The 15,680-nt window shown below is 46.2% G+C and overlaps 1 protein-coding gene across 3 annotated transcripts in view; it reads left to right on the top strand.

Annotated features, from left to right (window-relative positions):
* The window catches only part of SLC17A7 (solute carrier family 17 member 7), a 366,305-nt gene that overhangs the window by 320,100 nt on the left and 30,525 nt on the right, over positions 1 to 15,680 (top strand). For all 3 annotated transcript variants that reach the window (XM_063942897.1, XM_063942898.1, XM_063942899.1), the window contains exon 7: positions 2,843 to 2,985. In XM_063942897.1, coding sequence (XP_063798967.1) covers positions 2,843 to 2,985 — 143 coding nt within the window. The remainder of the gene's footprint in view (positions 1 to 2,842; positions 2,986 to 15,680) is intronic.

Raw genomic sequence — 15,680 nt, 5'->3', positions numbered from 1 at the left:
GCTCTCCAGTATGGGAGGTTCCACGCTCGGACCTCCCAACTGGATCTCCTGGACAAGTGGTCGGGATCTCATCTCCACATGCACCAGAGAATTCGTCTGTCGCCGAGGGCCAGGATTTCGCTCCTCTGGTGGTTGCAATTACCTCACCTTCTGGAGGGCCGCAGGTTCGGGATTCAGGAATGTGTCCTTCTAACCACGGATGCGAGCTTTCGGGGCTGGTGAGCAGTCACTCAAGGAATAACCTTCCAAGGATGGTGGTCAAGCCTGGAAGCCGGCCTGCTCATCTGCATCCCGGAACTAAGAGCCATCTACAACGGTCTTCTTCAGGCGAGCCCTCTACTAAGAAATCGGGCCATTCAAGTGCAGTCGGACAACGTAACAACAGTGGCTTACATAAACCGACACGGTGGAACGAAGAGCAGAGCGGCAATGTCAGAGGTGACAAGAATACTCCTCTGGACAGAAAAACACATGTTGGCGCTGTCAGCTATATTCATTCCAGGAGTAGACAACTGGAAAGCAGACTTCCTCAGCAGACACGATCTCCATCCAGGGGAGTGGGGTCTCCATCCGGAGGTGTTCAGGGAAATAACAGACCTTTGGGGATTACCCCAAATAGACATGATGGCCTCTCGTCTCAACAAGAAGCTTCAGCGTTATTGTTCCAGGTCGAGGGACCCACAGGCAGTGGCAGTGGACGCCCTATTGTCTCCGTGGGTGTTCCAGTCAATGTACGTGTTTCCACCACTCCCACTCATCCCAAGAATCCTAAAGCTCATAAGGAGAACATGGGTTCAAGCGATCCTCATTTCCCCAGACTGGCCAAGAAGGGCTTGGTACGCGGACCTTCTGAATCTTCTGCAAGAAGAACCGAGGACTCTTCCTCTTCGGGAGGACCTGCTGCAGCAGGGGCCGTTCGCCTACCAAGACTTACCACGGTTACGTTTGATGGCATGGCAGTTGAGTGCCTGATACTTGCTCGGAAGGCATTCCGAAGAAGGTCATTCCGACCATCATAGAAGCTAGCAAAGGGGTAATGTCTAAACATTACCATCGTATTTGGAAGAAATATGTCTCTTGGTGTGAATCCAAGAAGTTTCCTACGGTGGAGTTTCAACTCGGACATTTTCTCCTCTTCCTGCAAGCAGGTGTTGATATGGGCCTGAGGTTAGGATCTGTGAAGGTCCAGATTTCGGCCCTATCCATTTTCTTTCAGAAACAATTGGCTGCCCTCCCTGAGGTTCAGACTTTTTTGAAGGGAGTTCTGCACATACAACCTCCCTTTGTACCGCCTACGGCGTCTTGGGACCTTAACGTGGTGTTGCAGTTCCTCCAGTCGGATTGGTTTGAGCCTCTACAGGAGGTTGAGGTCAAATTTCTTACATGGAAGGCGGTAACGTTGTTGGCCTTAGCTTCTGCTAGACGTGTGTCCGAATTGGGGGCTTTATCCTGTAAAAGCCCTTGCTTGATCTTCCATGAAGATAGAGCTGAGCTCCGGACATGTCAGCAGTTTCTTCTGAAGGTTGTGTCGGCATTTCATATCAACCAACCTATTGTGGTGCCAGTGGCTACTGACTCCTCAATTACATCAAAGTCCTTGGATGTTGTAAGGGCTCTGAAGAGATATGTGAAGAGAACTTCTCATCACAGAAAGTTTGTTTCTCCGTTTGTTCTATATGATCTCAAGAAAATTGGGTGTCCTGCTTCTAAGCAGACTATTTCTCGCTGGATTAGGTACACTATCCAGCGCGCTTATTCTGCGGCAGGACAGCCGTGTCCAAAATCTGTGTAGGCCCACTCTACTCGTAAGGTGGGGTCTTCCTGGGTGGCTGCCCGGGGTGTCTCGGCAGTGCAACTTTGCCGAGCTGCAACTTGGTCTGGGTCGAACATGTTTGCAAAGTTTTACAAGTTCGATACTTTGGCCTCTGATGGTCTGAAGTTAATTCAATCAGTTCTGCAGGAGCCTCCGCGCTCTCCCTCCCATTCTGGGAGCTTTGGTACATCCCCATGGTACTAATGTGGACCCCAGCATCCTCTAGGACGTAAGAGAAAATAGGATTTTGGTAACCTACTGGTAAATCCTTTTCTCGTAGTCCGTAGAGGATGTGGGCGCCCGCCCAGCACTTCCTTTTCCTGCAAACGTTATTTGGTTCAGTACAACTTCGTTTTAGTTGAGTACTGCATTGTTATTTGGTAAGTAATGTTTCAGCGTATTCAAGCTAAGTTAGCTTGACGTGCCTTGTATGTGTGAGCTGGTATGAATCTCGCCGCTATCGGTGTATAATCCTTCTCTCGAAGATGTCCGTCTCCTCGGGCACAGTTTCTAGACTGAGACTGGTGGGAGGGGCATAGAGGGAGGAGCCAGCCCACACTCTTAAACAAAGTGCCAATGGCTCCTGATGGACCCGTCTATACCCCATGGTACTAATGTGGACCCCAGCATCCTCTACGGACTACGAGAAAAGGATTTACCGGTAGGTAACCAAACTCCTTTTTTTATCTGCTAAGTTATAGGAGTGTATTTATTAAGCTAAGGAAAGACTTTTCTGTTGTATTTTCACCAAAGGGAATTTCTCAGCTTTCCTCAGATAACAGGGATTTCTCTGGTGCTCATTTAGTTTATGCCTCTTACCTCCGATCCTATTGACCTTTATGTGAGGGATCTACATATATTTATTTTCTTAATACATTAATACATATGGTAACACTAACTTTAACATTTAAATACAACTGATTTACATTAAAGAAACAGGTTTTTAAGAAATTCCATTTGGCAGATACTGTATCAACACAGTACAGATGTCTTAATGAGAGCTACTTTATGTCTGTTTGAACTTTGCAGGCTGCTTCGGTCTCATGTGGTACATGTTTTGGATTCTTGTGTCTTATGAAAGCCCCGCACAGCATCCAACAATATCAGATGAAGAAAGGAAGTACATTGAAGAGAGCATTGGTGAAAGCACAAGTTTCATGAACCCACTTGCGGTAAGTTGTACATGCTGGTATGGGTAAGCATGAAAGGATGAAAATGGGAGCTGGAAAAAGTCAAGTTAGCATTATCATATTAATAAGCTATATATATATATATATATATATATATATATATATATATATATATATATTGCAAGGATACTGGAGTACCACTGGCTGTCTGTTTGGAAAGTTTTTTCCTGTGTGAATCTGTATGGACATCTTACCCGTATCTATATTTCACGCTTGTATTTGACCCATGAGGTCCATTTTTGGCAGGATCTTTCTGTTTTCACCTTCCTTTTGAAAGTTAGAAACATAGGAATTAGCTGAATTCTGATCAGTTGAATATATGAGACCGGCTTGAAGCCTCGGCAGCCTCTTTTGTGATGCTCTGAAGTTAATCTTTGAAAAATCCTGATTGTCCACTTTGATTACATTTTGATAGATGTTAATACCAAAAGACATACCCCTGATGAAGTCTAGTCACTAGACGAAACGCGTTGGTTTGTTATATTTGCTGTTATCTCTGAATATCATATGAGGAAGAATAAAGATACTGCACTAAGTTGCCGATATTCCTCTACCAACTTCAGTGATGGAGTACTTGAAGAGAAATTACATCATTTTGTCTGTGTAATATGATGGACATGCTTCTTTGTTTCTGTACATTTTAATACATTTTTATGAAATAGTTCATGTTTATGTTTTAAAAGTAATGATAATTGTGAAACCCACTGGGTTCCCTGTATTTATAGGTTAAAATAACCTTTGGGCGCCAATTTCCTTTTTTCTTTTCATTATATATAACCTCCACAATGTAGCATCAGGGAAATTCAAATGTAGATAAAATAATGTCACCCGTATTTAAATAATATGGAGGAAGTATATTTGACCAAAATATTGCATAGAAAGGTAAATTCACATTTTGCTAAATTATATTTACCCAGTGGGCCCCATTACTTCATAGCTCTGTCCCTTTCTGGGACAGGTGGGGCTTAGTGGGCTGTGATTGGGGGGGGGGGCAACCATCCTTGTATGCCTCTGACTCAGGGTCAGTCAGAGGTCGACAGATGACAAGACAATTGCATCATCAAGGTGGGAGGTGCCACCCAGTGCAACCACAAGCACCACATATATGAGATGGATGGACCTAGCTCAGCCCCCCCTCCAAGAAACCAGCAGCCACAAGCAGTACTGTAACTAGACATTTTAGCGCTGTGCGCAAGAAACTGCATCGGCGCCCCCCCCCCCCCATATACAAAATAGTGCAAGTGCACACCTTAGGCGTGCAACAAATATATAGGGGTGTGGCTTCAAGGGAAGGAGTGTGGCCACAAAATAATACCAATTCATACTACGCTGTACAGTAGTCTCCATTATTCCAATTACGCCGCACAGTAGTGCCACTTACACATATTTCACCAGGTAGAGCCCGTCACACATTACGCCAGGTAGAGCCCCATTTTACACATTACGCCAGGTAGAGCCCCTTTTTACACCGTATGCCAGGTAGAGCCCCCTTTTACACATTACAGCAGGTAGAGTCCCCTTTTACACAGTATGGCAGGTAGAGTCCCCTTTTACACTTTACGGCAGCAGAGACCCCCTTTTTACACATTACATAAAGTGTAAAATTACAAAGTGTAATATGCCAAATGACATGCCCATCAAGATAAGCTCTGTGCTGTACCTAGACAACTGTTCCAGGCAGGGTCTTTTGCAAAACTCTAACCCCCCCCCAATCCAGCAACAAACACATACACTCTGGCGCCTAGTGAAAAGACCCCATCCCAAATACCCAGCAAGCAGCAGAGTAAATAAAATAATATGGCAGAGGAGGAACCATACAGGGGACTCATCCGAGTGCAGAATGCTTGGCTGGAACTACAAGTCCCAAAATGCATTACAGCTTGCAAGTCCCCAGCTGCCCACTGCTGATTTAGGGCATGCTCACCTCTCCACTCAGCCCTCCAGGTCCGGATCCACACTAGGTAATTCTCCTTGCTGCCCTGAAACTCTGCACCACGTTCGTTGGCTTCATGTTACACGGCCCCCAGTTGCTAAGCAACGGGGAGGAGGTGGCTCCAGCTCACACCCGCCAGGCTACAGTTCCCTGCACCGCAATATATGTAAGCCGATCCTGATAGTTCACATATGGGATCATCATGTGTGCGCTGCGGGGCTCCCCTCTAAGTCCGTGATCTAAGCGATCACTTAGTGGTAAGTCTGCCACTGTCCCCTGCCCGGCTGCCCTCTCCTGGCTGTCACATTTCTCTTCTCTGCTTTGAACAGGAGACAAGCGTGAGGCTGACCCAGCCGGCACTTGGCAGCTGTGCAATCACAGCGCTTCCATCTGCCAGAGCCTGGAGTGTTGAACCAGGTAGCCGGGAGCTGCAATCATTGTATGACCCGGCCCCATGTGTGTGCCAGCGGATGCGCCCTTAGTGCAGCTACGCTGTGTGCAACGCACCGCTGGCACAAACCTAGTTACGGCCCTGGCCACAAGCAAAGATACAGAGGTTATATGTAATATAATAGTGTTGTATAGTATCATACACTCTGCACTTTAATTGGAAAATGTACATTGGTTATCGTCGGATGTAGACATTTTGTTCTGACTTTAGAACCCATACTGATATACTCAATTTATAGATATGCTACTTGTCTCTAAACTGAGTCCTACCTGCATTGTGTGCTTAGAAGCAAACTATGGATTACATTTATTAATTGATGTTGAAAGACCCTTATAATAAGAATTCTATTGAGTGTAGTACACAGCTGCCGAGGCCAAGCTCCAGAATTCTCTGCAATCAGAGCTTGGTAAACCTGACAGATTTGCAGCCCCCATAAAAATCTATGGGAGCTGCAGCTGCTGTTGGAACTGGAATTGTTTTTCTTGGGGTTTAAATGTATCACTGCACATTATATTTATGTATTTGTTCCATTTCTTACTGCTATCTTTATGATTTATTTTTTGACATATCTATTTTCTATTATTATTTGCCCTATTTTCAGTCCTGCCCCCCCCCCCCCCCCCCTTCTATTTTCACACACAGAGGTCTTGATTTTATTCTGAGGTAAATATTCTCCAGCTGTAAATAAACGCAGCACTGTGTTTTCCATTTTATCATTCTCATACAAAGTGCCACTTACTGTATACTGCTTTCACATCGCAATGTCGCATCGCACCCGGAAATTGGAAATGGGTCCTTCCCGGGTGCGACCCGGCAATGGACCCTTTCAGACTGGCTTCCCGACCTGGTAATATGCCGGCCCGGGTTACCATCAGGGGCGGGGACAGAGGTGGCATTGGGGGCGGGTGTGGAGGTGGCGCTGGGAGATGAGATCATCCCCACATCGCCTCTGTCTATACTGTGAACGGGTCCCGGGTTGCATCGACTTGGCAACCCGTTCACACTGCACCTGACCCAGTACTAACCTAGCAATAACCCTTCTTTATTGAAATAGGCCACCCGGGAATTCAGGAGTGACCCCTTTCACACCGTGCAGTGACCTGCATCGACCCGGCAATATACCGGATCGATACCGGGTTATTTGTGCAGTGTGAAAGGGGTATTAGAAGGGAGAAAGGGTAAAGAAAGGCCACAAACTTTCTGATGAATGCCCACTATCCTTAGTGGACCTCAATGATTGCAATCTGATGGTGGACCCTTCGTGCTCCTGTCAGACACTGCTTCCAATTATATATCTGACTCTGCATCTGGTCTCTTTGGCCTGCATGTATGTAAGACAAACCAACTTGTATTTTAGTATACTTTAAACAATTTTAGTAATGGGTCTTCAACCTCAGCCCTCCAGCTGCTGTGGAACTACACAACCCAGCATGCCCTGCCTCAGTTTTAGCATGCCTTAATAGCAAAACTGTGGCAGGCAAGCTGGGATATGTAGTTCCACAGCAGCTGGAGGGCCGAGGTTGAAGAACAATGATTATATTATATATATTTATATAAAACAGGGGTTCCACATAGGTGGAAGGGGCACTCACAATGAAATAATACATACAATTAAATTGCATAAAACATTCATAGTTTAATAGTCAGTTGCACCAACTCGCCCTTGATCGACGTTTCGACCCCATGACTGGGTCTTTTTCAAGATAGGCAGGTTCGGTTAACAATCAGGTAACTGTTAAAGGTATATACATAGTAACATCAGTGGAGATCTAGAAAAGAGAAAGAACATAAAACCACTCTTAATGCCTCCCAGGCCCCATTGTTGCGCATTAATCATATACTAAAATGCACACGGCACACTTCACAGTGCATTTATCGGATGAACCTTATGCCCAGTGGATAATATCCTGCTACAGTGATCATCACCGTGACTCCAAATACCAAAACAAGAAAAGGCTTACATTGAAACATCACTTAGGGGAAATGCCCTGACAACATCTATCCACTCAGCTGGTATGCAGCTCAAATGCCTAAAAAACCAATATATGCAATATATCAGCAAGTAAATAAACAAACCCAGTGTTAGTTAGCTCAAAAGACACTTAGGTATATACAGATACGTACTCCAGCAATTATACCATCACAGGTAAATGCATATAGGCTTCTAATAATGTAGTCCACGTAAAAATCATCCTATAAACAAAAAAGGAAGATAAAACTGGAGACCGTATAAATACTGATCTGGTACATGAGTGTAATGAGCTCTGACTACTCACTATATGCCAGCAGTCATTCCAGTCTGAATGAATCCAGGTAAGCCACTAATAGATTCCACAATGCATCATAAGCGATTACTGAAATAAACAGTGTGCAGTCTAAATATCAGTCACCCATAATACAACTATATACACAAAGTCAGTGACCACTACGTGGTAGATACTTACACAACCATGTTCACACAGTCAGAAGGCACCTGGTTCTATACATGGAGTCTAAACGCCGGTGAATTTAACCACAGGCGGCCGGAAGTGGACACAACGTCACTTCCGCTATACGCTTTCATCAAAATCACCACAACAACCAAACCTATTTAACTATCCCCCACATATATAAAACAATCCATACCTGTGTGTGACCACAAACGGGGGCCCAGCACCCAACACTGCCGCAGCCGCCACACACCACGGTCCGGGACGTACTCTGCGTCTCACGGACCGGAAGCGCATCAGTAAACCTTTCCCGCGATGCGTCATGCGTTCCATACACCGGAAGTGTGCGTTCCACCGGGTAACGGTGAGACGCATCGCTACAAATAACTGGATACTCACTCACCGCTGCATTAATGTAAATCATATTATAGAGGTCCTGAGCAATATATCCACTAGGCTGACAGTCGCCAAAAAATGAAAAATATAAATAGATAAATACTGGATACAAAACACATATAAATATACATGTATGTATCACTAATGAGGCATCTCTAACATCATGCAACAATGGAACCTGAGGGCTTACAGTGGTGCAGCATCCACATTGGTCTAGCCCAGCCATTCACATTTCCAACATCAAAATATTTGTTACATACATAGTTGATACTGTCACAATAATATAGTTTAAACATATGATTGTCTAACCATACACTTCATAAATATAATTTAAACACAAAATACCAATAATATTACACATAAACATAACATTCCACTCCCCCCTAGTAGTGTCTGGTGAATATATTATCAAAACACATGAGATATCCCTGTGGGGCAGAACACCCCCAAAAAGAAAAACAGTAGAGTATTACAAAACCAGTACATACTCTGAGAGATGTGACACTAAAATAATGGACACACTAATACAAATGAGACATTATATCAAAAAATTGGTATAACAATACATAGGTATAATAAACTCACACTCCTCAATTAAATCAAATGTTGGAAATGGGGGCTGGGGCGAGACCTTACGATCCAACCCAGGAGACTAAAAAGTCACCTAGCCTGACCATATAACTTGACCGAGGGTCCCCCTAATAACAGGGGCGCCTTCAGCCAAAAAACCATAAAGGCCCAGGGGCAAATTTTACAAACCATCACGAGGGTCTCAATTGTAAACCCTAGTTATGGACAACTTCAAGGACATACCAGCCAGAAGTGACCCCAAAATATGAGGCCATTTACCGTTTGTGTCTGACCCGGGATTTTGAACATGGTTCCAATCCAGGACAGTCCCCTTTCACACCGCAATTCTGACCCGGGTTATTCCCAGGTCAGAGCAATTTACACTGCACACGGGTGCTCTGGAACTCTCCTGCCAGCACTTGGAGATAAACATCTCCATGCACCGGGAATCCGCCTCTCCCTATGCTGTGAACGGGCCCTAGGTCGGAAGATCCAGATTACCCATTCACACTGCCTGACGTGTGTATCTAGGGGTCTGAGCACCCCTGGCAAAGAAAGTGACTGGTCCCCCAGAGGGACACAGAGGGGAGGTTACAGGGAGGCTGAGGGCAGGAACATTGGTGGGGGGGAGTTACAGGATTACAGGGAGGCTAAAGGCAAGGATGCTGAGGGTGAATTACAGGCAGGGAGGCTGAAGGCAGTGACACTGGGGGGTGCTATAGAGAGGCTAATGGGGGAATCACAGGCAAGGAGGCTGAGGGCAGGGACACTGAGGGGTTTTACATGGAGGCTGAGGGCAAGGAAATTAAGGGGGTATTACAGAAAGGCTGATAAGTAATTAATTACAGGCAAGGGGGCTGAGGGCAGGGACACTGAGGGGAAGTTACAGGGAGGCTAGGGGCATTGGGGGGGGGGGGAGTTACAGGGAGGTTGAGGTCAAGGATGCTGAAGGTTACTTACAAGCAGGGAGGCTGAGGGCAGGAACACTAAGGGGGTGTTACAGAGAGGCTGAGGGGGAATAACAGGCAAGGAGGCTCAGGCAGGGACACTGAGGGGGAATTACAGGCAGGGAGACTGAGTGTAGGGACACTAAGGGGGTATTACATACAGAGAGGCTGATCAGGACCTCCCCTGTCACCCCTCCCTTAATCCGGCCCTGAATAGGAGTGTGCAGGCAGGTGCACTGAGACTTGTAGTATCAACACAACTGGACAGGCCAGAGCCGGGCCTAACAAATATATGATGCCCTAGCCAAGATTTTGGCTGGTGCCCCCTAGCACCGCCGCTAGTTCCATCTCTGATCCTGCACCCCTTTCCCAGCACCATCACCCCTCACCCATACCAGTCCTCATTTTGGTGCTCCTACCCCCTATATTTTAAATATGAACTGCGCACATTCGGAGCACAGCCCAAAAAGGAGTGTGTTCTTGCTTGGAATAGTACTCCCAATTCAAATGATGCCATACAGTAGTGCAACTTTATTCACATTTTATCATGCAATAGTGTCCCTTATTCACATTACATCACACAGTACTGACACTTTACCTTATATACATTACTCCTCACAGTAGTGCCCCTTATTCACATTACACCACACTGAATTGCTCCTTATTCACATTACACCACACCATATTGCTCTTTATTCACATTAGACCACACAGTAGTGCCCTTTCTATATGTTACACCACACAATAGAGCACCTTATACAAATAATGTCACACATTAGTAATGCATTTATACACATAATACCACAGTAATGCCCCTTACACATATGACACACATTATTAATGTCCTTACAACATAATAAACATAATGCACCTTACACATTATTACATGCTTTATTAATGCCCGTATACACATAGGGGGAATTCAAATGTTTGAAGTCGGTTTGGTGTCTGTTTTTCCCTATTGGATAGGAAAAAACACACCCAACTGACTTTTCAAACAATTGAATATCCCCCATAATGTCCCTTACACATATGCTGCACATTATTAATGCCCTTATACACATAATGACACATATGTCCCTTTCACATATGCCGCACATTATTAGTGTCCCTTACACAAATGCCGCACATTATTAGTGCATTTATACACCTGACACACATAATGCCCCCATAGGCAAATGCAGTTGCCTGGAAACCCCTCTCCTCTTGGCCAGTGACTCAGATTATGACAATAATAGCAATAGAATATAATATGATTACTAGAGCTGCCACCACAACATGCAGTGTAAGGAATAGAGCAGAGATGCTGCACAGGCACAGTGGTAGCAGCTTCTTCTACCAAGTTTGCTCTGTGTGTGGATTTGAACCCTCAATCAGTGCATTGGACTAGAGAGTAGCTGCCAGGAAGAAGAGACAGGCATCTTACAATGGAGGTGGAAGAAGGTGTGCTTAGAAAATTCAGTTCTGTTTCCTACTGGTTCTCTAATGTTTGTGTATTTATTCATTATGGGATATTTAACCTTTACCTGGCCACTTATTTTATTTATATAAGTTAAATGTGTTTGATACAGACTATAATATAGACCATCTATAGTGTTAAATACTAATACTGTAGTCAATACAATATCCAGTGTATAAAAAGACCAATTAAAGACATTAATGTAAAGGGTGGGTAGTAGGTTCTTCTACCGCTTGCCAAAACTCCCACACTTGCTCCAATGTTCCGCAGAGCATGAGATTGTATTTGGAAACCCCCCTCTTGAAATCCTGCGTTTGCCACTGGCCCCTTACACATATGCTGAACACTACTGCACAACCAACCCACCCGCACGGCGCACACAGCACTCACATGGCTGCTAACACTGTGACCTCTGCATATGCTTGGATACAGATGTGTCCTCATACATCTTTCCTCAATATACTATGCAGCAGGAGATGCCTGGCGTGAGTCATGGCAGCTCTGCTAACGTCAGGCTTCTTTTTTGACGAAAATGCATCTTATTTACATTACTGCCTCACAGCACTGAGGTCATGGGTTACAATCTCACCATGGCCCCAACTGTGTGGAGTTTGTATATTCTCCCCATACTTGTGTGGATTTCCTCCGGGTGCTCTGCTTTCCTCCCACAATCCAAAAATATACTGGTTGGTTAATTGGCTCCCAACATAAAATTAAACCTAGCATGAATGTGTCTGTGTGTACATGTGATAGGGAATATAGATTGTAAGCTCCACTGGGACAGGGACTGATGTGAATGGGCAAATATTCTCTGTACAGTGCTGCGGAATATGTGTGCACTATATAAATAACTGGTAATAATAAGAATTTACTTACCGATAATTCTATTTCTCGTAGTCCGTAGTGGATGCTGGGGACTCCGTAAGGACCATGGGGAATAGCGGCTCCGCAGGAGACTGGGCACATCTAAAGAAAGCTTTAGGACTATCTGGTGTGCACTGGCTCCTCCCCCCATGACCCTCCTCCAAGCCTCAGTTAGGATACTGTGCCCGGACGAGCGTACACAATAAGGAAGGATTTTGAATCCCGGGTAAGACTCATACCAGCCACACCAATCACACCGTACAACTTGTGATCTGAACCCAGTTAACAGCATGATAACAGAGGAGCCTCTAGAAAAGATGGCTCACTACAGCAATAACCCGATTTTTTGGTAACAATAACTATGTACCAGTATTGCAGACAATCCGCACTTGGGATGGGCGCCCAGCATCCACTACGGACTACGAGAAATATAATTATCGGTAAGTAAATTCTTATTTTCTCTAACGTCCTAAGTGGATGCTGGGGACTCCGTAAGGACCATGGGGATTATACCAAAGCTCCCAAACGGGCGGGAGAGTGCGGATGACTCTGCAGCACCAAATGAGAGAACTCCAGGTCCTCCTCAGCCAGGATATCAATTTTGTAGAATTTTACAAACGTATTTGCTCCTGACCAAGTAGCTGCTCGGCAAAGTTGTAAAGCCGAGACCCCTCGGGCAGCCGCCCAAGATGAGCCCACCTTCCTTGTGGAGTGGGCATTTACAGATTTTTGGCTGTGGCAGGCCTGCCACAGAATGTGCAAGCTGAATTGTACTACAAATCCAACGAGCAATAGTCTGCTTAGAAGCAGGAGCACCCAGCTTGTTGGGTGCATACAGGATAAACAGCGAGTCAGATTTCCTGACTCCAGCCCTCCTGGAAACATATATTTTCAGGGCCCTGACAACGTCTAGCAACTTGGAGTCCTCCAAGTCCCTAGTAGCCGCAGGCACCACAAATAGGTTGGTTCAGGTGAAACGCTGAAACCACCTTAGGGAGAAACTGAGGACGAGTCCTCAATTCCGCCCTGTCCGAATGGAACATCAGATAAGGGCTTTTTCAGGATAAAGCCGCCAATTCTGACACGCTCCTGGCCCAGGCCAGGGCCAACAGCATGACCACTTTCCATGTGAGATATTTTAACTCCACAGATTTAAGTGGTTCAAACCAATGTGACTTTTGGAACCCAAAACTACATTGAGATCCCAAAGTGCCACTGGAGGCACAAAAGGAGGCTGTATATGCAGTACCCCTTTTACAAACGTCTGAACTTCAGGGACTGAAGCTAGTTCTTTTTGGAAGAAAATTGACAGGGCCGAAATTTGAACCTTAATGGACCCCAATTTCAGGCCCATAGACACTCCTGTTTGCAGGAAATGTAGGAATCGACCCAGTTGAATTTCCTCCGTCGGGCCTTACTGGCCTCGCACCACGCAACATATTTTCGCCAATTGCGGTGATAATGTTTTTGCGGTTACATCCTTCCTGGCTTTGATCAGGATAGGGATGACTTCATCCGGAATGCCTTTTTTCCTTCAGGATCCGGCGTTCAACCGCCATGCCGTCAAACGCAGCCGCGGTAAGTCTTGGAACAGACAGGGTCCTTGCTGGAGCAGGTCCCTTCTTAGAGGTAGAGGCCACGGATCCTCCGTGAGCATCTCTTGAAGTTCCGGTTACCAAGTCCTTCTTGGCCAATCCGGAGCCACGAATATAGTGCTTACTCCTCTCCATCTTATCAATCTCAGTACCTTGGGTATGAGAGGCAGAGGAGGGAACACATACCCTGACTGGTACACCCACGGTGTTACCAGAGCGTCTACAGCTATTGCCTGAGGGTCCCTGGACCTGGCGCAATACCTGTCGAGTTTTTCCCAACGGTTTATAATCATGTGGAAGACTTCTGGGTGAAGTCCCCACTCTCCCGGGTGGAGGTTGTGCTGAGGAAGTCTGCTTCCCAGTTGTCCACTCCCGGAATGAATACTGCTGACAGTGCTATCACATGATTTTCCGCCCAGCGAAGAATCCTTGCAGCTTCTGCCATTGCCCTCCTGCTTCTTGTGCCACCCTGTCTGTTTACGTGGGTGACTGCCGTGATGTTGTCCGACTGGATCAACACCGGCTGACCTTGAAGCAGAGGTCTTGCTAAGCTTAGAGCATTGTAAATGTCCCTTAGCTTCAGGATATTTATGTGAAGTGATGTCTCCAGGCTTGACCATAAGTCCTGGATATTCCTTCCCTGTGTGACTGCTCCCCAGCCTCGCAGGCTGGCATCCGTGGTTACCAGGACCCAGTCCTGAATGCCGAATCTGCGGCCCTCTAGAAGATGAGCACTCTGCAACCACCACAGGAGGGACACCCTTGTCCTTGGTGACAGGGTTATCCGCTGATGCATCTGAAGATGCGACCCGGACCATTTGTCCAGCAGGTCCCACTGGAAAGTTCTTGCGTGGAATCTGCCGAATGGGATTGCTTCGTAGGAAGCCACCATTTTACCCAGAACCCTTGTGCATTGATGCACTGAGACTTGGCTCGGTTTTAGGAGGTTCCTGACTAGCTCGGATAACTCCCTGGCTTTCTCCTCCGGAAGAAACACCTTTTTCTGGACTGTGTCCAGGATCATCCCTAGGAACAGAAGACAAGTCGTCGGAACCAGCTGCGATTTTGGAATATTGAGAATCCAACCGTGCTGCAGCAACACTACCTGAGATAGTGCTACACCGACCTCCAACTGTTCCCTGGATCTTACCCTTATCAGGGAATTGTCCAAGTAAGGGATAACTAAAATTCCCTTCCTTCGAAGGAATATCATCATTTCGGCCATTACCTTGGTAAAGACCCGGGGTGCCGTGGACCATCCATACGGCAGCGTCTGAACTGATAGTGACAGTTCTGTACCATAAACCTGAGGTACCCTTGGTGAGAAGGGTAAATTTTGACATGAAGGTAAGCATCCTTGATGTCCCGAGACATCATGTAGTCCCCTTCTTCCAGGTTCGCAATCACTGCTCTGAGTGACTCAATCTTGAATTTGAACCTCTGTATGTAAGTGTTCAAAGATTTTAGATTTAGAATCGGTCTCACCGAGCCGTCCGGCTTCGGTACCACAACAGTGTGGAATAATACCCCGTTCCCTGTTGCAGGAGGGGTATCTTGATTATCACCTGCTGGGAATACAGCTTGTGAATGGCTTCCAAAACTGTCTCCCTGTCAGAAGGAGACATCGGTAAAGCCGACTTTAGGAAACGGCGAGGGGGAGACGTCTCGAATTCTAATTTGTACCCCTGAGATATCACCTGAAGGATCCAGGGGTCTACTTGCGAGTGAGCCCACTGCGCGCTGAAATTCATTGAGACGGGCCCCCCACCGTGCCTGATTCTGCTTGTAAAGCCCCAGCGTATACTGAGGGCTTGGCAGAGGCGGGAGAGGGTTTCTGTTCCTGGGAACTGGCTGATTTCTGCAGCCTTTTTCCTCTCCCTCTGTCACGGGGCAGAAATGAGGAACCTTTTGCCCGCTTATCCACGAAAAGACTGCGCCTGATAATACGGCGTCTTCTCATGTTGAGAGGCGACCTGGGGTACAAACGTGGATTTCCCAGCTGTTGCCGTGGCCACCAGGTCTGAAAGACCGAC

Source organism: Pseudophryne corroboree, chromosome 10, assembly GCF_028390025.1.
Source record: "Pseudophryne corroboree isolate aPseCor3 chromosome 10, aPseCor3.hap2, whole genome shotgun sequence".
Lineage (NCBI taxonomy): Eukaryota > Metazoa > Chordata > Amphibia > Anura > Myobatrachidae > Pseudophryne > Pseudophryne corroboree.
The sequence above is the reverse complement of the archived record's forward strand: the minus strand, read 5'-3'. Positions and strand labels throughout refer to the sequence as shown.